The sequence below is a fragment of the Rhipicephalus microplus genome, chromosome 3 (assembly GCF_043290135.1).
Source record: "Rhipicephalus microplus isolate Deutch F79 chromosome 3, USDA_Rmic, whole genome shotgun sequence".
Classification (NCBI taxonomy): Eukaryota; Metazoa; Arthropoda; class Arachnida; order Ixodida; family Ixodidae; genus Rhipicephalus; species Rhipicephalus microplus.
In genome coordinates this window covers 157,349,580-157,375,552 of record NC_134702.1, presented here as the reverse complement: position 1 = coordinate 157,375,552, position 25,973 = coordinate 157,349,580, and the positions used below count along the sequence as shown (strand labels likewise).

At 44.2% G+C, this 25,973-nt stretch overlaps 1 protein-coding gene across 1 annotated transcript; it reads right to left on the bottom strand.

Moving 5' to 3' along the window:
- Window positions 1-2,943: 2,943 nt before the first annotated feature.
- LOC142803030 (uncharacterized) lies at window positions 2,944-23,184 on the bottom strand. Its single transcript, XM_075888130.1, has 7 exons — window positions 22,945-23,184; window positions 17,475-17,579; window positions 16,741-16,805; window positions 14,736-14,844; window positions 13,443-13,624; window positions 4,237-4,479; window positions 2,944-3,163 (listed from the first exon to the last, which is right to left on the bottom strand). The coding sequence occupies exons 1-7, from the start codon at window positions 23,182-23,184 to the stop codon at window positions 2,944-2,946; spliced, it is 1,164 nt and encodes a 387-aa protein (XP_075744245.1).
- Between the last annotated feature and the right edge of the window lie 2,789 nt (window positions 23,185-25,973).

Sequence of the window (25,973 nt, the reverse complement as noted above, 5' to 3'; positions counted from 1 at the left end):
CAAGCCATGAAAACCTCATTAGCGTCTTTTGGGATGGTTGGTACATACTGACTTTAATAAATAAACAGCGCTTGAACAGGACAGAGAAGAGAAGACACAAACACAGCGCTGACTAACAGCTATGTTGTCTTGCTTTTGCAAGTCAATATATTCAGAAAAACACAAAGAGCAAACATATCTTGGGAGATGCTTAGAGTGATTGGTGTAGATTGGCATGCTTCAGCGATAACTTCAGCCTAAATATCTTCTTATCATATTCATCTAAGCCGGGCACTGTTCACACCTCAGGTGACGTTGCGGTGGCGGTGCGTCTTATCGGTGAGATACTTCAACGTGTACTCGTGTCTTGTTGGGCTATAAGATGACAAAGTGGAGGCTGTGCCAAATTATGTACAGAGTGCGTTACCGCGATCTCATGCTCAAGCCTTAAGGACAATGCGAGAATTCATGTGATTTTGCCACATCTTTTTTCAGGTCCACTTTTCGTATGACGGTGAAAACATGTAAAAAAATGGTGCTCACTATTTCTGGCCGATTCTCTTTTACAAAATCTATAAGAGCTTCTTGTCTTACCAATATCCTTGAACTCAATGTAGAGGCATATTTGCTCTTTCTACCCATTGCTGCCTTCTTTCTATACATTGCTGCCCACTATGTAGTGCACGTCACACTAGACTTTCATAAATGATGGCGATTTCTTCACCACCTGCCCAACTAACGTAACATACCCCGGAAAATAACTAATTTGCTTTATGCAACGCTCAGAGGTCTTGAAGCCGGCCACAGCCCACGAAGCTTCAAACGCATGTGAAACTGCACCCGAAGCAAGCAGAGTATAAAACAATTCGCAAAATGTTTCACCTAGTCAGAGCCGTGACGTAGCACATGCTCGTACTGCTCAGTCGCGCCAAGACAACAAGCGGCTGGCACGCACGAAAGCATCTTCTTTCTACTGGGAACACGAGCGCCATTTCTCGTGACAATATAATAAAATGTGTCTGCAGCCTTCGCGTTCATGTGCCGTCTCAGCAATGTCGTGGAGGAAAGACCAAGTATGTTCACCGGGAAGTCTGACCCAGAACAGTGATTAATAAAGGAATGAATTACTCCATACTTTGCAAGCATAATGTAAACTCTGGTGGGTCTACAATGCACGGCGGCTTCCCTTGAAGGAGTTCTTGTGGTAAAATAGCACATTACGCTTTCGCTGACGGTTAAACAGTTTCGCACTGCAGACGTAATTGTTTGCGGACGCATTGCCTGTGTGCTCAATGTTGGCCAACTCTTTATTTGCGTAGGTGCCAAAGTGGTAGAAGGTGCTTAGGAGGCACAGATGTCTTCATATGTGTCATATGCGCGAGCAAATGTGTGTAGCGGCATCTCTCTCGTTCATTTTGTGCTTGTCGTCTTGCGCTACTTCATAAGTAATCATTAACTTTCACCAACTCACCTAGCTTTCGACATTACTGCTCGCCTAATGTATTCAGTGAAACATTCCACTGGGCACCAGTTATGATGCACAGCCTACAAGTCCGTCAAGTTCTCGTAGCAAGGCACTGAATAATATATTACAAGAAAAAAAGGGTAAAATGCCTAATTTTCTGTATCAATAAATAATCGTAATTCGCAGGCAACTACACCCTGAATTATTCTGAAGTAGGTCATATTTCATTTTACGCAAAAAAATTGTAATGCTCGAAACGTGTGCTTAGTTTTTCTTTGGTTGCATAACTTCAAGGAAACAAAAATATCATCTTGTGATGTTGGTGATGTATCGCGGCAAGTCGAATGCCTCGTCCAAAATCAAGGTGCTTTCAACAAATTGATTCATTACAGTCATCTGCAGCACATTGAGGTTAAGTAAAGCCATGATGACTATGCAAAGTGTTCAAATCGCTGAATACTCTTGCTATCGTTTGCTCACAAGTCGGCCAAACAAGCATAAACATAGAAGAATAAACTGAAGCTATCTCTTTGTACACGTTTTCCGTGCATTTTCCGGGAAAAGCATGAACATATTGCGTACACAAATGCAGTCGATACTGTTAAAGGGAATGTTATAGCTGCACACGTTGGTGTCCATACTGAACAGATAGTAGATATCCCTTCAATATGGCTACGCTGTGCAACAATGAAACGGAATCGAGAGCAAGAATACTGATAGAGACCAGCCGCAAGATCGGTTTATCTGATTCAAGCAGGAATAAAAGCTAAACTTGAGCGTTACAGCAAAGTGTCGCAAAATATTTTTGTTCAAGCAGCAATCAGTTTGGAATACATTTTAAATGAAAACGTGGTCTCAATGAAAGGCTATTTACCAGCACTCCTCTAGTAACTGTTTTTTTAACAAATTCATTAATTTACGACATAGTGCAATTCGCTAATCACCGTCCATGTCGCTGGCTGTTGTGCATACTTTACCGCCACAATCGGTGAATAAACCATGTTTAACGCCATCCGCGGCTCCACATATGCCTCCCGTAGCTTGTATAAACAACTTGAAATTCAGCCACATGAACACACTGTTAAGTGGAATACGTCAGCAGCACTTAATATTTTTTTATCTTCGTTCTTGTGTGGATTTTTCATTTTGATAATTATTAGCTGACAAGTTTCACCTGTGACCACTAGGCAGTGGCGATCCCTACAATGAAAAGTATAGACAAACAACTAATTTTTTTTCTCTAGTAGGTGGCTGAAATTTCGTTCTACTGCACGTCATGGGTCATACATGAAGAAATTCAAGGAAGATGACTGCCGATGCAATCGTCGCACTTCCTTGTTTAATTTAATTTCGCTCATTACAATGGCTCACGCGTATATGCCACTTGTCTTGAAGTGTCTGCACATTGTCAATTTCAGCGGTGAATCTAACACATCGGGACGAGGCGAGCTTTGTTCGTCGGTAGCTTGCACTGCTTAATGGCCTACGCAAGCAGGTGTTCACAAGCGCATCATCTTCGCACTCGGTTCCCAATCATCGTCATCACTCGCAATATCGGGGCCATCGTCAATGTCTTTTTCAACGTTTTCTTTGACGTTGGACGGCCTCTCCACCTCGATTTGACCCAGTAGGCAACAGATGGCAGTGGTGCTGGACTCCAATTCGGCGCCGATCTCTTGCAGCTTCGCATCACCAAAGAGGTCCCGTATGGTGTACCTCCTGTAAGGCATGCCAATTTTATCTTTTTCAGTTTTTTACAGAAAATGGTGGATTATGTACTTCAGCTACCACAAACGCTTCTCAAGAAGTCCTGCTAAAGAGGTACGTAATTTTAAGATGCCTTTCATGACGACCTGAATAAACAAGCTTTCATTCACGCCTTCGTTTGTTACAATATATTGCTTGTAGACGCATGACAATGTAGAGAGGAAGAAAAATTGGTGTGCCGCAGTGTGACTCTTCCTTAGAAAATCCGAGAGCGATCTGTTGGCACTAAATATACGAGTGTTTCGAAGCTTCTCGTCATTCGCCTTCAATGTCCACAAACCTGCTTACCACGTGCTGCTTGCAGACATAATAGTATTATGGTGCACTCCTGTCTTTGTGATGATTATTCTCAGCCTACTGCGTGCCCAGTGTAGGCCAAAAGCGTTTTCTAGTGGACTAAAACTCAACCACACTGGTGCAAGGTATTTGCACTCTAGTATGGCGACATTCTTGATTATGTCATCCTGTCTAGCACGCTACCCTCGGACTCTGCATCACCCATCTCGTTTTATAGAAAGTGATGCTTTCACTCCAGTATGTCTGCCCTGGGCCTCCCTCATTAGGGTCGATTCATTTTAAATAAATGATAAGTGCAGTATCGCCTACGCATTATGATTCTCTAATCCACTCTGCATGCCCTCTTGTTATGTTTTAGTATTACGCCTGTAATTATAAGAGTCATTACATGCTGCATGATCCTTACTTTCACTTTTTTGAACTTTCCACGCGTCTCAGATCTATACCTTAAATTACATGTGTAACTGTGTACCTGTCCCTTGATACAACATACAAGTAGCAGTAAAGGCTATGATGCTCGTGTACCGGAGACATACAGATGCACCTCGCCAGGTAAACTCGGAATAGCCAGCAATGCTTTCACTGATCTGGCTGCAAAGCTTAAAAATGAAAACATAAATTTATCGTTTCTCGTTTCTTGATTGATGCTTGCCTATGCAGTAAACAGACATTTCCATGGAGCACTCACTGGAGCTATAAGTTTTAGTAACTAATGATGTCTTGCGTACCTGAATGCCCACCCCGATTCGGACGTGTGCTGCGCGAGACTGTACGCATGGTCTCGCGCCACTGCGTACCGTTGCTCGTCGGGCACGGTGACGTTGAGACCGAGTCGGATTTTCTCGGTTTCGTCGTCTGCAGGGCACACCATAAGCACAATCGCGACGTCACACCCAACGTGATCAGCACCGCGCTGCTGCATCGCATACGTAACACGAAGGGCACCCAGAAGCAGGTCGCATCCAAAAAGCCTGTAGAAGGAGAGCGAGAGTGCGTATGGTGTTAACTACTGTCAAGCAGCGTTGCTAGGTTTATCTACCTTGTGCCAGTTAGGTTGCTTTTTTAAGGCCGATGCAGGTAAAAAAACGGGTTGGCTACTTGACTAATTTTGGTGACATTGTTGTATTATTCGTTTGAGCGAAATCAACAATATTTGTTGACATCGCAGCTGCTAGATTTTGACTATATGGGGTAAAAAGTAGTAACCAAATCGCACTTCTATAGTTCTTAAAAATGAATATGGCTTTTTTGATTAGGCAGAAAATTGATCTAAACTCAAAATGATGAGTGTATGGCCTAATAGGAAGGACCAGTCAGTGAAAGGAATTCCGTCATAAATACTACAACAGCTGCGTGTTCATAATCTGCCAGTCAAGTTAGCTTTACACGGAAAAAGGAAAGGTCGTTGGGTACGTGGCGGGTACAAAAGAAATTGTTGTATGGGGCCTCACTATAGAAACCACGTGGGTCTCGTGGGTTCTGGTAGTGGGCTCCTGTCGTAGGGCCCGTCGTTCAATAGGTCAGATGAAGCACTCGTAAGAACAACAAATATTTACTTACACGGTCAGTAACTGAGAAATCGAAAGGCGGAGATCAAGTGACGAAATGGTCACTGGAAAACAGTGAACTGCTGAACTGAATAGAACTGAAACAAAAGGTCTCCCGTTTAATTATATAGCGCTGCCTTGCCAACCCTGGGCGCACTTCCGCCGCTTTAGCCAAGACGGCGCTTGATGGTCTAGGTGGTCTAACCACGAAGGCGGACAAATACACAACAAAATGCACGTGCACGGAGATGGCACAGTCTAAAAAATGTCCAAGCATGGTCATGAACGCACAACACCCACGTTTTGCACCCGACACCACAATTTTGCGCACGTTCGATGATCTTAGATGAGCGAAGTTCCAAGAATTTTCTCGGCAAATAGGGTGATGTTCGGAATGCCCGGCTCTCGGCACACGTGCAAAACTTGCCTTTCGGCGTTTGGGTAGGGCAATGTCGTGACCTGACAGGTTATTGTCAAACATTCATTTCATTTAGCTGATGCTGTGGAGAGAGTGGGAATGAGGAGAGGTTGACTAAGCTCTCGTTGTTTGCTGGAAGAGCAAACCTCTGGGTCTTCTTCACTTCTCCTTGAAAGGTGCAGCTGCAACCGGTCTTGTTCAAGCTTCCAACCCAAGCAGCAAGTACCACGCTGCTTCAAGTCTCTCCAAATCTATGGTGGTTTCCAAAATGGCGAGTAGCCTCCTTATTCGCCTGAAAAACCTTGTATGGCGTCTAGATAACAATGAGCTTTTCTTGCACGTGCGCTTTCTTAGCGCCCAAACGGTCCTGGGACACCCTCGTTCACGCTTGCTAGAGAGGAAATCAGCCTGTCTCTATGGCGCATCCTTGCTTGGAATGCGTTAAAAACTTTTCATGAGGTTCACAGCCACGAAAGGAATTTCAATACTGATGACGGTCGTAACACCACCTATTGCTCAATGTGACTTTAACCTCCAAAGGGAAGTGAAAACGACCCATAAGGGCTCCGCATCACGGGTGCACTAGACTCGACTACATCAGAAATGCAGCGTCTCAAAAATTGTTGACGTGATTTTCTATAATAAGGTGTGAATTTGCTCTCTAAAACACTAACTGATTGGCCGTTGTAAACAAGCGAAAATTAATTGCCAATGTGACTAGAATTTATGCTTCAACCCTAGAAACTCAAAGTGCATAAATTGCCAGTCGTGGCAACTAACGGTATGCTCATTTTTATTGTCGTTACTTGTAATCCTTCGCAAGGCACGCGAAGAGATTGCTACATTTTGCAGCAACGCATGAACTTCGCCATCCTGCAAGAAATGATCGTTGAATGAACATTGTTTAGATCTGAGCAACTCTGATACTCAAGTGTTTATGCCGTCATACACTTGACTTCTTTCGGCTACTTTTACACCCAATGGCTCGAGTTGGTTTTTCGCAAGTTTTTTTAGGACCGAAGCTTCTTAGGGCATATGCTAGACCCTCGCCGTTGTAGTCAACCCTAGTACGCTGAGGGCTCACTAGATGGCACTGCGGCGCTTACTCAGCTGGGAGTTTGGGCTGTCAAGCTGGATAGACGTGTTTTTTTAGCGCTCCGGATCGACTGCGCAGATAAGAGTTTTTGCATGTTTTGAGCTTGTCTTTATAATTATAAGGCAGCGGTTGAAATCTTCGTAGCACTTATTTTATGGTACGGCTTTTTCGAGGGCCAGTCACCAGGTATTTAGTAGTTAGTGCGGGTGGTGTTTGAATTTTTTTGTTGTTGTTGTTTTTTCTTTTGCCGCCCCGTGGGGGAGGTGCGCGTACATTGAACACGCAAATTTTTATACTAGATCTTAGACTTTTTTTTCTCGTAGTGCAGGGCTCGAGTTCAGTAATTATCAAGTTTAGGGACAATTGGTGTCAGAAAGGCATGGTTAAAAAGATTGTAAAGTGTTCAGGATGTGGAGTGGGTTTGAAAGTGGACCCAAGCGTAGAAGAGGATGGAGAAGAGGCTGACGCGAAGTGTAGGCACTGTGAGGTCGAGGAAAAAATGGAGAAAATGATGGTTGCCCAGAGTGAACTGCTGATAAGAATCGCCGAGCTCGAGACGGCGTTGGCGACAGAGCAAGAGAAAACGAGGGCAATGGGAGAAAGACTGAAGTCCTCCGAGGAAGCGCTAGCGAAGCTGAACAAAGAAGCGACCTACCGAGAGAACAGCAGGGAACCGGAAACCAGAAAGGTGGAGAAGAAAAAGCGAGCAAGTTTGGAAAAAAACAGGTTTAGCCGGTTGAACTGTCGCAAGGCTTAGCTTGAGCGGGGTAGTGGTGGGGCAGGGAGGGAGCAAAGCAGCCGGCGTCACAGGTGCAAGTAGCCCCCAGGTGCAGAACGCTCCAGCTGAAAAGTCACAGCATGTGATAATCCCCGGGGACTCGAATTTAAATCGATGCACAGAAGCCATCAAAGAGAGGGTCCGACGTGACAAGAGGGTTGCAGTAGGGGCGTTTCCAGGACGCAAGCTGGAAGCAGTCATGAAGCAAGCGAGCGCAAAGCTCAAAACAACAGCTGATAGACGAAACCTCCTGATAATTTCAGGTGGTTTAAACGATGTCCTAAATGAAGATGCAGCAGGACTAGCAGCCACACTGGCGAAAGGCGTCGATGACATGCGCGCCACTTCTCCTAAGGTACAGGTAGTGATATGCACAATACCGGAGGTACCGGTGCGTGATAGCAACCTGCAAAGAGCGGTGGTCAACGCAAACCAAGAGATATGGTGGATGAGTCGAGAGAAAGGCTTTGAGGTGGTGGAAATAAACAGAGAGGTGCATAAATGTGGGGAGGGGGGTTCCACAGAGACAGAATTCACTTCGATGGGCGGCTAGGTCATGAGGTGGGTTGGCGACTTGCAGGACGCGCAGTAGCTTTTTTGGGGGGCAAGCGAGCCCTTCGGGGTGCAGGATAGCTAGTAACGAGGAAAACAATCAGGGAGACTCTTTGACAGGTGGTATGGACAGATACGATTCCAAAGTGGCACCAATATCTAAGATAGGTAGAGTCCGGGGCATAAATAGACGTAGCCACGAGTGCCGAGCCAATTCAGACATAGGGTATATTAACATACAGGGTGGTAGGAACAGGCTGAAGTGGGAAAAGATAGAAGAACAGCTAAGGGAAGAGAGGCCGATGGTATACGGCTTTGTAGAAACACATCTCAGGGACATGGAACAACCTCCGAACAATCCGGACTACGCGGGGGAATATTGTAATAGAACAGAAGGCAGCAGAAAGGGGGCTGGTATTGGGGCATTCATTCATAAAAGTACAGACTGGCAAAGGGTCAAGCAGGAGTGCAAGGAACATTTATGGCTAAAAGGGAAGGTGGCAGGTCAAATGACACTCCTTGCTTTCGTGTACTTGTGGACGGGATCAAACGCCGGAGAGGAAAACCAGGCAATGGTGGAGTGTATATCAAAGGACATTCAGGAGTTAGGAAGAGAGTGCGAGATAATTATACTAGGAGACATGAATGCGCACATAGAAGATATAGATGGGTATACCGACCCGACAGGCAAAATGATCATGGATATGTGTGAAAGGCTTGATTTGATCATTTGCAACAATACCGAAAAGTGTGAAGGGCAAATAACTCGGGAGGTAGGAAGGCTTCAGTCGACGATAGATTATGCACTGATGTCACATAGGATGTATGATAAGCTCAGGGGAATGCACATAGATGAAGGTGGCTCCAGAAGTCTGGGTAGCGATGACAAACGTATCAAGCTAAGTTTTGGAAGAGCAGTGAAAGTGGGAAGGAGACAAGATGAGCAACTACAGGAAAATTTTTATCCAGAAAGGCAAATTGAAATAGCCACTAAACAAATTGCGAAACAAATCACGGAGGATAATAAGACAGTGTGGACACACACGAATCTAATTAGACTCTTTGAGCTAGAGCTTGCTAAGACGCGTGACAAGTCACCCCGGCAAAGACACAAAACCAAAAGTTGGTGGGATGAGGAAGTTAAGAGAGCCATAGCAAAACGTCAGGAAGCCTCTAGGGAACACAGACATGCTAAGCAGCGGGGTGAACCGACAGATGATGTTGAAAGAAAACGGGCAATTTGTCTAACCTGTAGAAGGAATGCATCCCTTCTGATCAATGGAAAGATGAGAAGGAAGAGAGCTCAGTGGCTGGCAAAAGTACATAAAAAAGATAGAAAGGCAGCTGCGAAATTTTGGAACCATCTAAACCCCCCAAGAAATGAGACGAGCCTAGAGCAGAGATTTATAACTACAGCCCAAGGTGCTAGGCTAGAAGGGGACGAAGCTATTGAATATAAGAACAAGGGTGACGGAAAAATTTCAACAAGAAGTACTTTATGCACCACAATAGACAAGGACGAATCAAGTGGTGCAATGGCTCCATTTTCACAACAAAAGTGGGAAAGGGCTGAGAAAAGGGTTCCTAGTAGTACATCAACAGGCCCAGATGGCATTCCAATTAGGCTGATAAAGACATTAGGTCCGAAGTCTAAGCAGGCTTTGAGAGAGGCAGTGAGCACAATAATAATCGATGGTGAAGTTCCCGATGGATGGAAACTTAGCAGGATGAGCATGACCTATAAAGGAAAGGGGGACAAAGATGACATAAACAACTACCGTCCTATACAGTGACATCAGTGGTCTACAGGCTGGCGATGCAGATTATAAAGGAAAGACTGCAGGCGTGGATAGAGGATAAGGGGATGCTGGGGGAACTGCAGAATGGGTTTCGGAAACACAGGAGGTTGGAAGACAATCTGTTCTCACTGACGCAGTGCATCGAAATAGCAGAGAAGGAACACAGGCCCCTGTGGCTAGCATTTTTGGATATCAAGGGAGCGTACTATAGCGTGGTTCAAGAGGAATTAGGGGGAATACTGGACACACTAGGCGTGGAACATGTAGTCACTAATCTTTTGAAGGGTATCTATAAAGGTAACAAGGTAGTTATAAAGTGAGAAAAACAGGTATCCAAGCCTGCAGAGGAAAAACGGGGGCTTTGGCAGGGGTGCCCCCTGTCACCCTTATTATTCATGATGTGCCTACAAGGATTAGAGGCAAAATTAGAGGGAAGTGGACTGTGCTTCAACCTCTCTTTAGAAAAACAAGGAAAAACTTATTGATCAGGCAATACCAGCCTTAATGTACGCAGATGATATAGTGCTAATGGCCAACAACAAAGAAGATTTGCAGAGATTGATGGACATCTGCGGTAATGAGGGAGATAGGTTAGATTTTAGATTCAGTAAGGAAAAATCAACAGTCATGATTTTCAATGACAACGAAGGTAGTGAGCTTAGAATACAGGAGGTCACGCTAGAGATAACAGATAAATACAAATATCTGGGCGTATGGATAAGCAATGGGACCGAGTATCTGAGGGAACACAAAATATACGTGACGACTAAAGGTAACAGGAATGCAGCAGTCATGAAAAATAGGGCACTGTGGAATTACAATGGGTATGATGTTGCGAGAGGAATATGAAAAGGGGTCATGGTTCCTGGGCTGACGTTCGGCAATGCGGTCTTGTGCATGAGATCAGAAGTTCAAGCAAGATTAGAAATTAAGCAACGTGGAATAGGTAGGCTTGCTTTAGGAGCTCACGGGAATACACCAAATCAGGGAGTACAAAGTGACATGGGATGGACATCATTTGAGGGCAGGGAAGCTAGCAGCAAGATAAAATTTGAGAAGCGATTGAGAGAAATTGGGGAATAGCGTTGGGCTAGGAAGGTTTTCAGCTACTTGTACATGAAGAATGTCAATACAAGATGGAGGAAAGCGAACCAGGAAGTTGACTGGTAAATACTTAGAAAACAGCAGGTGGCCAAACCAAAAAGAACTATCGGTTAAGAAGAAAGTGAAGGAAACGGAGACTGACATGTGGAGAATGGGCATGATTAAGAAGTCCGCACTAGAGATCTATCGAACTTTTAAGCAGGAAATTGCCAAGGAAAGAATCTATGATAATACTCGGGGTATTTCTCTACTGTTTGAGGCCAGGACGGGAGCACTGCGAACCAAGACATATCGGGCTGAATACGAAGGGGTAGACACAGTATGCATTGCGTGTGGAGAGGAAGAAGAAACTGCCGAACACTTGATAATGTTCTGTAAAGGGCTTCACCCTATAGTTCAGGATGATGGCGCCGGGTTTTTCAAAGCACTGGGGTTTAGGGACCGGGAGGGCAAAATAAACGTTAAGCGGGTAGACTTAACTAGAAGGAGATTATCTGATTGGTGGCTAAAGTCAAAGCACGAGTGAAAATAAACTCTTCACTGCAAAGTACGAATCCTCAAATTCACGTTTTAAGGAAAAAAATAAATATAGTTTTTGGTTCATTAGGTATTACGGCTTGGTGGCGCTAGCCACCGCCCGATCTAAAGGGTACAGCCATATCCATCCATCCATCCTGCTGGTACTCGAATTGCTCATTAGATGGCATTGGGGGCGCTTGCTCCACTCCGATGCATTGGAGACGCGTGCTTGGCGCGCTTCCTCTTCCGCCGACAATCACTGGTCTTCTGCGCCTCACAATGAGCTACGAACCTAAGGCGGTGGAGTGGAGGGCTTAGAATGCTGCTGCAGTGCGATCTCGCCGTCAAGCGCTCTGGCAACGGCTGCGAAACGTGCACAAAGGCAAGCGATCCCGAGTGGAGAGCCAGGCAAAGCATTGCCCCTTACATTATCATTCACTTCGTGAATATGCTGTAAATTTTTCATCTTTCTGGCATTTTTTTGTTTTACACATGGCAACCTTGCTGCCAAGTCATTGCTTAATAATGGCAAAAGCACGACTATACGACAGCCATTGACCACAAGTAACTTCAGCTCTTCTCTTCTAAACCTCTCACTGCACCCTTCAGAATGAGAAAAAACTGGCATTTGGTATTGGTGGCGTCATTTTGCCTACTTTGGGCTTCCACTGATACTATATTTGGCTTCATTCAACACGTGGGTTGCATAGAATGACCAAAATAAGGGTGTTCTGGTTTATTACATTTTGTGCAAAACAGCATTCATAAATGATATGTTGCATGACCAAGCTATATCATGGTTCATGGCACTCTAAAACAACAACGCGAACACCATAGCTCAAAAGAATCTGTCTCATTTCTTTCATATTTTCACAGAATCTATAGCTCGCTTTCATGAAAAAGATCTGTTTTTTTTTCTTTTTGCAGACACTCTGGTCTTCCAAATGGGAAGACCAGGGCATCTAGAAAACAAATTGTTTTTTTGGACCTGACATCTTTTTCTTTCACGATCTTTGAAAGCTGAGACATTGCTCTATTTTCTAATAGTAATTTCAAACCATTTCTGACTATGTATAGGTTAGTTATCCGGGAGCGTTATGCGAAATGTTCTAGAGGAGAGGGGGTTGAAAAACTTTTGATGCATGTTCGGGCATGTGTATACATAAACACACAAACTTTGAAAAACTCAGGGGTAGATGCTCAACCCCCTTGAATTTCCAAACTAAGATGTCGAACATTCTTTGGGCTGCTGTCCACCTGCCGGGCTCTACTTTTTATTTTCCATTTTCTGCTTATGACACCGCATATATTTCCACGTGTTCCCAACCGGCCCGATGGCCCATTGGTTATGGTGCTCGGCTGCTGATCAGAATGTCTAATCTTTCACCCTGGCCGCGGTGGTTGCATTTTTATGGGGGCGAAATCTTCGACTTTCACTTACTGCATGTATGGTGCCGGTGCAGGTCAAGGAATTCCAGGGTGAGAATATAATGTGATGTTCACCACGACTATGTACTTCATAAGAACATTACGCTTTCTTCCGCGTAATGCCTTGCCGATTATTGTTTATATATAATGCGTGGCCACCGAAATTTGTTGTTAAGGCACACGCTATTAAACAGCTCGGAAAAGACATAACGAATAATCACGAGCCAGCTTTTTCTTCCTGTTTTTCACAAGCAGTGGAAGAGAAGTCAATTAGAAGCCGAAGTTGTGGCTATTTCGCAAAGAAATAGCAGGGAGCGCCAAACTTTAACAGCTTATTCCAAAAGTACTACAGCGCTATTTATACACAAAGGAATGCGTGGGAAGTACGATATACACACCAAACAGATAACATTTAGTGCAATGAATACACAGGTGTAGACATGCTCAAAAGGACAGGCCCACAACAATCAGGTAACATCCTAATCACAACCTGTAATGCAAGAACGTGCTCTCTGTTTACAAAAAGGACATTAAAGTGTCATAATTGCATAACAAACCCCACGCTTTTATGTGAACAACTTCCAACCCTTCTGAGCAGGTGGTCTTCCTGGTTCTAACCAAACTTGAAATTTTTGATGGTACGGCTTACACGTGTGAGAATTGCCATATTAAGAAAAGTCATATCTTTCTGACCTGAAGTAAGGCTCGACACCGTCCTTCTTGGGATCGAATTGCAGACGCAAGCATCCACCTCCGTTGTACGCAATGGTTGAGTCCACAGTTGCTGAGCCGCATCCTCCGCACAGCGCCGTGCCTTGGTCGCGAGGCTGCAGCTGCTGCTTGGCAAGATTGTACCATGGTCTTTGTGACACCACCTGCACAACCAGTCGTCGTGGAGAATTTCACGCTGTGCGACTAAGACGCTATTAGGGAAAATATATACAACTCATAAAAGCCCTGGTTATCCACTGGACTTCGTTTGAACAGACGTCAGCCTGGCCATATTATTATCAATAACACGCGAAAGGAAAAAGACACACAGATACTGTTAATTTTGTGTGCAATAGGTGTAAATAGGAATTTCTTTCATACCCGAGGTGTCTTTATTGCATAACGGTGTAAGAATAACTCGTGAGAAGCATATGGAACTGAGCAACTACGTTCTGCAGTAGGGATGAGAACGTAGGAGCAAAAAAGAGACCACCCACTTACAGACATAAACATCTTGGTCTCAAAATTGAGGGCTGATAGCAAAGATAGTGCATGAAGAAATAATGACCACTAGCTAGGGGACGTGGCGCTCTTGCAAGGACCTGTTTTGTGCCTGACTGGTTCACATGGCAAATCCTGGTGGAGTGTGTGAATCTCCCGACGACGACTCCCGGCCACACAGCAAGGATTTCAACTGAATCAGTACTAACCTTACACACGACATGATACGATTGGTCGCAAACATGCATGGTATCACGCATGGATATCGCCCCAGATTTTTACGCCTTCATCACTTTCACGCTCCACATATACACGTACATCAACACCGAAGTGGATGGGCTGAGGAAAATAGGTGCTGCTGCGTCATTCACTGTTGTTTTATAATAGTGTGGTCTTGATGCAACCTACCCAGCACAAATGAGAATAGTGTAGATGAACATTTTATAACACCTTCCCAAGAATGCTTCATATTTCCGCCCTGGTGCTGTAGCGGTGAGGGTGCTCAGCTGCTGAGCTGAACGTCGCGAGTTCGATTTCAGCCGCGGCGGTCAAATTTTGGGTAGTGACAAAACGGTAAAGGCTAGTGGGATGTCGGCGCAAGATAAAGAACATCATATGGGCGAAATTTTCGGAGCCCTCCACTAGGCATTCGCCGTAATCATCTTGTGCTCTTGGGACGTTAAATCGAATATATTACTGATGTTATAAATATATTGCTTCATATGCTAATGATCATATTTCACAGAAAATGTGCATCAGTCTCAATGTACTGACCTTGCCATCCTTGTACAGCCTTTCGCCGAATCCCTGACAAAAACTAGTCGTGAGTGGCAGGGTGGCTATACGCCAGTCGTTGCACAGTTTGTCGGGAAATTTCCAGAATCTGCACAGGAAAAACATCGAGGCACGAGTGCAGACACGTAAGTCCGCCGAACGAGGTGTAAAAAGCATGCCGCTTTAAGGGGCCCTGAAACACTTTTTAAAGTAACCATGGAGTGAATTCACTGTTTGTCACATGCTGCGATTGCATTCTCTCTCCTCTTGTCCTGACGAAAGTGCTGGAAGCTAAGCAGGGAGAAATGACAGGGCCACACATAAACATCACGGTCGCCTTGTGACCTTGAGCACTTTTTTTTCTTCGAATGCGCGACTTTTTCAGTGTGATCACGCGTGCATGTGTGGACAAGTAGCGGCCTCCTGTGTTGATCTTTGTAACAAGGAAGCACGCCAAGTTCAAATCAGCCAATGGCTGGTAGATAGGCTTGCTACGTGGGATCTTCGGGCATATTCCGGGATTTGCCGAGAAAAGAAAAAGCAATTTTTAGCCTACTTTGATGATTAATTAAGAATTCCAGGTGGCGTGCTGCACTATAATATTTGGCTCGCGTGTTGTCGGGAGCCTCTACTACCGATCGGCATCGTTTCATGAACATGCTCAAAAAACGTTGCAGCACCCTTTTAAATAACAAAACATACCAAGGCAGCTTTCTTTGCTTATCTGTTTTTTTCTTGCTGCAAACTACCGCAGCTCATCCAGAGTCCCGCATGTGGCCAGACAATGATTTATAAAAAAATATAGTCTTTCTTGGGATACTTGATTGCAGAAAACTTTGTCTGTCTGTCTGTCTGTCTGTCTGTCTGTCTGTCTGTCTGTCTGTCTGTCTGTCTGTCTGTCTGTCTGTTTGTCTGTCTGTCTGTCTGTCTGTCTGTCACACGATTCGGCCCCCACTCAATCTTTAGGCACTTCCTGAATGCCAAGCAACCTTGAACTGATGGTTTCTTTCATACTTCTGATCTTTGTCGATGAAAAAGCAAATATTATGCATATATGAGGCACGGCATTCAAACAAAGGTATAAGGGGACGTGCTTCTTTACTAGAAAATACATATATACTCAATTCTAAAGTCCATAGTGCTTCGTACGCTGCGCTGAAAAAGCGACGCTATATACGAAGAAGCACTGTTTCTCAAAGGCACCGCGACATGGCGCTAAGATTGCACGAAGCACCTCCTTTATTTTATTGATGCCAGCCAGATGCGGCCGATTGAAAACAGAGGAGGCGTTGTATAATGCAAGGCGCTACATTAGTGGCCGTTTGGCTGGCCGAACACTATTCATCTTACGACATTTGCAGCGAAGGACGTAGATACGCGGCCAATTTTTTACATTCATTTGTAGGCATTGACGTTTTGTTTGTCACTCCAGTCATGCGATTATACCCTGTATTCGGATGTACTCTGCCAGTTCAATCGGTTACGAGCAAAGAGAGAAAAGGGAAAGACGCCTTCCGGCTTGCTAAGCTTCCTTGGTAGATTTCAAATATGTTAATATTTCATCCCCTACTGCGAAATGAAGCTCTAGCATTAGCTCAACACTTGCAAAGCAAACATCAGCTTAGAGTGCGAGCGCCAGCATATGATCGGTCCACCGGTAGAAACTGTTGATAATAAAATTAAGACAACCGCTACGTTGTGTTTCTTCTTTTCCCAAGTACGTTTGGCCCATTGGAAGAACTTCTTCATTATATATATTCTATTACGTGAAGCGATGAAATTAAATACGTGCGCAAACTATTCACGCCACACAATGTTTTAAACACAGTTTCACTGGAAAACAATGGAACAGTACAGTTCAACAATATTGTCTCTTATGGTACCATCCGCTACAAGATACATGGTGATTTTTTGCACACATGACATGCTTACACATTAGCAACAATAATTAGACTTATTGCGAGTGTTGCCCCAAATGCTTGTGCATTTTTATGGTTCTGTTTACTTTCCATGCTTCCATTTTCGTTTCTTTGCCATGATAGTTGATTCGGCGAGTATGTCAGTGCTGGCCTGGCAAGCAGTGCACAAACGAAGAATACGTAAATGTTTATGTATTTTTTCAACATGACGCTCTGACTACCTGGAGAACGTAATTTGTGCCGAAGTGCCCTATACGTGCTCTTACGCAAGACTAAACCTGGAAGATTTTAATAGCTCTGTGTTTTAACACAAAAACATGCAGTTTGTATGAAACTTTTGTTTTTTTTGGAGTACTTCCCTGAAACCGATTCATAAAAGATTGTATGGATGCTTTGAGCGTGCCATTTGTAACGCCAACCCGCAAGCACCCAAAATAGACTTTTCTTTCGACCGAATGATTTGGCTACATGAATTTATTATCCGTTCTGAAGTATTCATTGGCCAACATGACATTCTGCTTGTTAGAGTGAACAAGTTGTCTGGCTGCTTTGTTTTGATTTCAGTTCCTTGCGCGGGAATGCGATGAGATTACTTATTTCCCAACTTCAAACAGCGGCCTCGAGGGGGCGACTAAAGGAGAATCATAGGGAAGCTTAACAGAAGTGCTTGGATGCGCAAGTGTCCTCCCTTTTTTCCTTATTTCAGGTAATAAAACGACCTTGGATAGAGCAGCAAGTGTGTCATTGTCATTTCTACGACCTAAATTGCACATTTGTGCCAATAGTCTGCTGTGTTATGCAAAGCGTAGCTAAAGCTTACCGGCACTGGTTTTTTCGCGAACTTGTCCCAGTTTTGAGTTTGATATACCCAGCCTGCAGCGAAGATGCCAGCTGACAGGCCATACTTCAGAGCTTCAGCGACAGCCTGAAAAGACGTAATTTACCGTGTCGTGATGTACAGGCGAGACTGCTGTAAGCTTAACTGCCGCATGACGATGCACAATAATACTACAAGTGGCTTTATGCTACCTGGCCATGCGCATCCGACCCCGTATGCGAAAAAACTAGCTCGTGTGTCGCGGCCTGTTCATCGAGGGTATGAAGAACGACATCCGAGATGTCTGGACACACGAACTGGGCTGAATGGCACACTACCTTCTTTCCGAGGCCTCTAAAGTACTTGTGTGTTTAACAGACAAACAAACAAGCTATCGCACTGTGGTGATATCGTAGTTCCTACTACCTATCGTAACTGTCGTACATGCAGCATCGTTGCCTTCACAGGTGCTCGACTCTGCTTTCGTATACGTTAGCTTTAAAACACACCCGATTAGACAGGTTCAGAGCTTTTGTTATGACATTTGGAGTCCGCAGCAGGAGTGAAAATGACCTACTCATTTGTTTTCGGTAATAATTGAGGTAAATGTCGCTAATAACTCGAATGCGACTCTAACAATGTTCCATATAAGGAGACTTCAAGGCAGAGGATGTGCGCTAGAATGAACGAGCATTGCGCTGAACTTAGCGTAAGTAATCCAAACAAGCCACACTTGAACTCACCATCGCCAATTAGGCGATATACATGTTCGCGGAAAGTGACATCGTAAGTTAAGTTTATGGAGCTGTCACAGCGAAAAGAACCAATTGATCAGCAAATGATACGCCAGAAATGAGCAAGGACATTCATTCATGAGAGCAGTGAGCTTTAATTTTGAAATACATGTCACAATATACGCTCTAAAATACGTTCATTTACATGAAAGAGTTAACCCAATCAAGATTAAAAGTGATCAGCAGTTTGCATTTGCTTGTGCTTTTCTCGCGACATCGTGCGCTTCATTTGCAACCTGCCCAAAAGCTCCTGCACAGAGTCAGAATTCTTATATGCTGCTGTTTTGTTGTTTCGTAAAGAACCCCAGGTGGTCGAAATTTCCGGAGCCCTCCACTACGGCGTCTCTCATAATCATATGGTGGTTTTGGGACGTTAAACTCCACATATCAATCAATCATGTTTTGTTGTTTTGCATCATTAGTCGATTGGGTTTGGTTTTACAACACATTCTGATCATTTGGGCCGACTTCTGGGAGAAGCGATGAAAGCCAGGTGTGTTTTATTATCAATGTACTGCTTCTTGTTTTTCCTTTATTAAAATTTATGCTAAAATTCATTAAAGCACTGAGGAATCACCAGCACCTTTCTTGTGTGCGAACATCCCCTTCATCAACATTTATTTTACACTTAAAGGCCCTTTTCTGAATAATCCATGTGAGGAGGAGTGGGGAAGCAACAAAAACAGCATGGTTACTATATAAGGGAAGACAAAAGCATCAATAACATTATAATCATTATTACACAATGCTATAAAAAATGAAGAAATAAATGTTTGCAAAAACACAGAATACATAATTTTTCGTTCAAAAACGAGGCAAAGACAGTGCAATAGCAAAAGAAAGGGCATTTACGCCGTTACAAAAATAATAGTACATTAAATAACACTGTGATGGTGGCAGATTAAGGATCGATAAAACATAAAAGTACGTGTCTAAATTTATTGGAGTCTTGCTCATGTGTTATTTGTTCAAGCATCGCGTTCTATAGCTCAATAGCTGTTGGTAGGAAGGATTTGTTAAATGCTCGAGTGGTACAATGTAAGCGTTGAACACTTGGGTTATTAAACATACGGTGAGAATCGTGGTTAGATGGAAGAGAACAAGTGTCTCTGAGGTTGGGGAAATTGTAATACAGTTTGTGGAAAAGGAGACGCTGTAAAATCTTACGGTGAAGAGGTAGACAAGGTATGCTAAGGAAAGATTTGATGAATGTGATACCGGTGTGCCAGTCATAGTTTGAAGCAATAAAACGTATCTCTAGATTTTGTACTGCTTCAAGTGAGTCATGAAGATAAGTCTGGTGAGGGTTCCAAATCACTGAGGCATAGTCAAGTTTTGTCCGAATGAACGTTTCGTAAGCGAGTTTGAGGACAGGGGGAGTGGGGATAGAAAGAGTGATCGCTTGAGGATGCCAAGTGATTTGGTGCAGTCTTTTATAAAGTTAGTTACGTGTGCAGTCCATGTGAGTTGATCGGTGATATTAATTCCAGGGTAACGGTAACAGTCGACTTGGGTGAGGGCGGAAGATTTGAGAAAGTCCCAGTGATTCAGGATTGTGTGCTTGCGGGCAACATACATGAACTTACATTTGTAAACGCTAGGGACATAAGCCAGACGCAACACCAATTTACAGTTTTATTTAGGCCTTCCTGGAGGATAAGATCGCATTGGTGGAGGATATCTGCCGATAGAAGACGCAGTCATCAGCGAGTAGTCGAATGGATGAAGAAATGTTGGTATAAGACAAGGAACAGGAGAGGTCCAAGCACTGAGCCTTGTGGTACACCTGACAAGACAGAGCGACTTGACGACAGAACGTTATCAATGACAGTGTGTTGTGAGCGGTTCGTGAGAAAACTCTCAATCCAGGATAGCACATGGGTATCAAGACTGAGGTAAGCAAGGTTTGAAATTAGACGACGATGGGCGATTAGAGAAGACAAGCTGATAGCAACAGTCTGAAAACAGGAACCAAGGTTAAGCCTGAAGGTGTGTGGTAAACTCGGAGTTGTGGTTCACGTGTGTAGCCCTGTCGAAATATATGCTGCTTGGTAAAGAAAAAAGAGTGCTTGTCTAGATGCGACGCGATGTTGGAATACAGAACATACTTTAGGAGTTTACAAGAAATGCAGGTTAGAGTAATTAGGCGGTGATCACATGGATTGGAGCGGCCGCCTGATTTCTGTATGGTCACAACATGGCTGATTTTCCAGTCATTTGGAATAGTAGAAGACGCAATGAACTGAGTGAAAAACAATCGCAAGAATGGGCTATAGGTTGCAATTTGGTGCCCTTTAAGGCTTTAGCAGGTATGCCATCCGTGCCTGGTGCACTGAAAAGTTTGAGGTTGTCGATTAAGTTTGCGATTCCTTGAATAGTTATAATGACCGCCCAATTGACGAAAAATTACAATATGACAACGAATGAATATTGTCATGTGGTTCATTAGTGGAAACTGAGCAAAAATAGGAGTTCATGACATCAGGACACTCATACCCTGAAACAGATGACCTGTCATAGTTAATAAGCGCTATGCTATGACGTGAGGTGCGTTTTGTTGACAATGAATTCCAGAAATTGCGAGAGTTGTCGCGCAGAGTGCGCATAAAGTCCACGTGATATAATTTACGCTTAAAGTGCGTCTGTAAACCGGTGTATTCGCACAGCACCGTAAAGTATTTGACCCATTTTAGCGGATCGTTACTTCGCTTGAGTTCCCGGAAAATGCGTTTTTTTTCTAGATAGGATTCTGGGGTTATTGGTATACCAGGGTCTCCCAGCATCACCACGAATGCGCACGATAAAACATGGGTATCAATAAGAGGCGACAGATTGCCCTTGTAAAGTATCCAGTTTTCCTCAACTGTACGGACAGAGTCTGACCGCTGGGAGTCTTCAAAAATTCCAGCTGATTGTTAGTTTCCAAAAAGTTTGCTTTGTTATAATCTAATTTATTATATGTCATAATATTAAAAAAGTTACGAGGCTCAGAGTTTGAATTAACTAGTGTGAATAGATTATCTGGAGTTTTCCACCATGAAAATAAACATGGCTGTGCCGGGACCAGGGTGCTAGTTTGAATTAACTGTAAGCTGGAATTAGCTGAGTTCAAAATATTGATGTTTACTGTTGTTGAAAGGTAATGTAGCCGAAATTATTCAAGTTTAGTCGAGCACTTTATGACCTGCACTTAAGACCAGCAACATATTCCTGGCCTCGACCCTTGTGGGCTCACGGGGAAGTTGACATATATTAATTGGCCGAGATAAGGTTTGCCTTATATAAGCTAATTTTGCACGGCCAGGTTAAGAATGAGCATGATCAATATGTCTAATTGGATTTGGCTGTACTTATTGCGACCGATCTGGGCTCATCAAAGCCTATCTTAGTGAAAACAGCAAGCTAGACTGGGCTTAACTAATTCTACTTATGCCTGACTTATTTAGGTGATGAAGTGCTCAACTACATTTGAATAATTGCGGCTGCACCAACTTTGACTTAACTAAGCTCAATTAAGTGCAATTTGGATTAGGCAGTCAGAGGCCAGCTAACCTGTGAAAATTGTATTTTGTGCATTTTGCTTCGTCAGTTTGTGTGATGTTCACTATGCTTCATCATCATCATCATCATCATCATAATCATAGTCATCATTCTAACTACGTCCACTGCAGGACAAAGGCCTCTCCCTTGTTGCGCCAGTTAACCCGGTCCTGTGCTTGCTGCTGCCAATTTAAACCCGCAAACTTCTTACCTCATCTGCCCACCTATCATTCTGTCTGCCCCTAGTCAACTTGCCTTCTCTGAAAATCCAGATAGTAAATCTTAATGACCAGCGGTTATCCTGTCTACGCGCTACATGCCCGGCCCATGACCATTTCCTCTTCTTAATTTTAACTAAAATATCCTTAACGTCCGTTTGTTCCCTAATCCACTGTGCTCTGCTTGCTTATCCTAATTAACCGGTGTCAATAGCAACGTGAGCCGGCGCTTGAATCACCCCCAACGCAGCCGCTACGTAAAAGAACAGTACAGATTCGATGAAGCAAAGAAAGCGCCACCCAGTTGTCGTTTTCGCTATGAGCGCAGTAACCGCGTCCCACAGAGCGACATGAGAAGACAAGTGATAAACGGGACGCCCATGCGCCCTGCAGCAGGTGTCTCGTCGTGTCTCGCCGCTAGCTGGCGCGTCGATGCATTCTGCCACGCAATCTTATATCAGCACACTTTTGATCGCACCTCTACGTGCTCATTAAACACAGGTTTATTCTATGTTACGAATATTTTTAATTGTGTGATATTAATACGAAGCGTTGCACTAGCAGAAAATAGACACCACCAGAGCAGTGTAAATAAAACTTGATTCTAATACATGGGGTGCATCTAAGGGTTGACAGAAAGTACCAATGACATAGTGGCCGGTACTTCTTACTCGTGCATGTAAGAGCTTTATGGGCAACTCTGTTTCTAATATAAACCGACATCTGTTTGAAAAAGGAAGCGGGACTATCCGCATGGTGTAACTTTACAAAATAACAAAAGAGCCCTCCACAACTAACGTGCGCATGCGTAAGCACAATTTTCATCTCTCGATGAGAAACTGCCCAGCTTGTACGCGTATAATGGCCAAGAGGCGTGCATGCGTTGAATGTCTCTAGGGTGCTCGCCCTAGAGCACCATACCTTGTACGTCTCAAAGCCTCCGGCGTACTGCGTTTTTCGGGCGAACACATCGATGCCGACGTAGACGTCTTTTTTGCGGTCCCCCGCGAGCTTCGCCGAGTCCTCCAGCATGTCTTCGGTCCACTTGAAGTGGAGGAAGATACCATCGCACAAATCGAAGAACGGTATGCTCTTGCGGTTGAGCTCGCTCTGCCTGGCGCACTTGCCCGTTCGCGTGACGGCGTCGTACCAGATTACCATGGACTCCGGAATGGCGCTGTGCATCACTTTCTTCAACAGTCGGAGTAAGTCGTTCACGAAAGGTATGCAGGAACTGTCCTGCATGCATTTCAGGTTCGCTTAAATAGATACCTTTTATTTGTAAGTAAGGACTAATGTTTAAGACTACATCGCCAAAAACCGTCGGGGAAGCGCGACATTTCTGAGTGACATATTTGTGGCTCGTATATAAGACAACAGTTTATACAGCATTTATCAAAAGTAAATAGATTTACCGCTGAGAAAGCGTAATACAACACAATTACCGAGTATTGAAGCCTTCATGTTAAGCAGTATTTTCAGGGACAACTGTTTAAGCATTGCCAGGAAACACTCCCAATCGGCAGTCAAGGCTCTGGTTAACATGCGAGCCAAACATTACAGCAGCAACATTCGAGGAGAAATTCTTAAGTAACTCCGAAATTAACCTAAAAATAACTCCCTCTTTTATCTGAAAATGATGCCATAATAATGAATGACCACGCCATGTACCCCAATACACGGCCACTGGCCGATTTAAGCATCGTGGGTCGTGTCGTTGCTGCGTTTTCTGCGGGAGGTCGCAAAGTGCACTGTTCACGCTTGCCATCTCACTTGAGGTTACCCCGCGTTGAAAAAAACAACAGCAAAGCTCTCAAGTTCATGACGTGTGCGTGGCGCAATTTTTAATGATGATAGTCTTTTTGGGGACCTTCGACGCAAAAATTTTGGTCTGTCTGTCTGTTTGTCTGTATGTCTGTACATTTGTCTGTTTGTCCACTCTTAATGGCACCGGGTACTTGAAACCGCCGACCCCTTTCACAGCCCCACCAATGTTGCTCAAGGCTTAGCGTTCATACTTGTGTAATTTTCAAATAAACAGCAATTATTGCGCATGTCTGGGGCATCTTAACAACACGTATATATTGTGCATGTGCATCCTTTACTAGAAAAGACATACATAACTAGTTTTAACGACCGTTTCGCTAATCAGGATGCACAGACCATGCAACGCTTGCACGATAAAGCGAGTGTTTCCAACGCTTTGATAAGATGAGACGGTGGTGGCACCTACCCAACGCCTTGCGTTCTACACCTTATCGCCTCTGAGACCGGCCCGCACACCCGTCTCAGAGCCACGCGCGTCGTTTTCCAACAAAACTGCCAGATGGCGCTCCTGTCTCACGTGTGACATGACTTGATGCGCTCGTTCGCCTCCACTGCACGCTCGAGGCACTCTAACGCAGTGCCTTCACAGAACCTTTCACCTATTTTCTTGCACAGAACATCGTATAAATGTTTTGTTCACTCTCTCCACACGCAAGACTATCGTCTTTCGACGACCTTTACAATATACATGCAGCTAGAGGGCCAATTTTTTTTGGATGCATTTCGCGCCGAGATCGGGCTATAGGTGGCGGCACCGTCCCTCGCCAGTGTGGACAGGTGATCGGCGGCGCGTATACAAATACACGCAGCAGTGCTTCGTTGCGTGTGGTCTGTGCTGATTGTCGGCGGATAAAATGCGTTGACTACAGTTCACTGTTGATATCCTTGCTCTTCTTTACTGAAGAACCCCAGGTGGTCAAAATTTCAGGAGCCCTACACTACGGCGTCTCTCATATTCATATTGTGGTTTTGGGTCGTTAAACCTTACATATTTTTACGTGCGTTTCGCGAAAAAGACGAAGGCGACAGCACATCTGCGCATCTGCATGCTTTTATGCAGAACGCAACAACGAGAAAGACAAGGAACTGTCTCTCGCGCGCAGTTAATAAAAAGACCGACCCACTGCTGTTTTCTCAGCGTTTTCAAGTACGACCTCTGTCTTGACGTCGCGACAATATCCATCCTTTCTACTGAATCGGTACACGACAACTTTGAACGTTAACATTACCCGCTAGTAAAGAGCATCCTGCATTTCATAGGGATGCTCGCCCTGGGTGACTCTCTTCACACTTTCGCACTAAACCGCGCCTTTGCTGTCTTGTTTGTACGGCATTAGCTTGTGTTACACCTGCTACGCACTGCTGTAGCGTGACTAAACTACTGATTCACATTTTTGTCATCTGCGTACCACAAAAAATTAAAGAAAGAAAGATCGTAGAAAGCCCGCATATCTGCACGCTTCGTTCAGTACCCCCGTTCGCACCTTAGAAGCATGCGTTTTTTTTTCTCACTCTATTCACTATGAAATATGGGACAGTCGATAAGCCTAGTCAGTAAAGCTTGGTGGCTGACGGCACTATGGGCTACTATGTTTACCACGTGTACGCACATGTTCTTGCACCAGTGAAAATCTTATATAAGAGTTCAGCAGAAGGTTTTCATTGATGGATTACGTGCATAACGGTGCTACTACAAGGGCCTGATTAATGGGGCAAGCGTGTGTTTTTTTTTTCAGACCAAAAAAAATTATGACTGCCTTCCGTAGGTTACTAACAATTCAACAAAAACGCTGCAAAGAATTGATTGATTGGTTGATATGTGGGACTTAACGTCCCAAAACCACCATGTGATTATGAGAGACGCCGTAGTGGGGGGCTCCTAAAATTTCAGCCACCTAGGGTTCTTTACCGTGCACCTAAATCTGAACACACGGGCCTACAACATTTCCACCTCCATGGGAAAGGCAGCCGCGATTTCATCCCGCGACCCACAGGTCACGGGATCAAATTTTGGCTGCGGCGGCTGCAAAGAATGTAAAAAAGATGACATTTTCAGTGAAATAATAGGACAATATATATAAGGCATGCCACCGGAATTATCAGCGTCGGGGCTCATTAAAGCA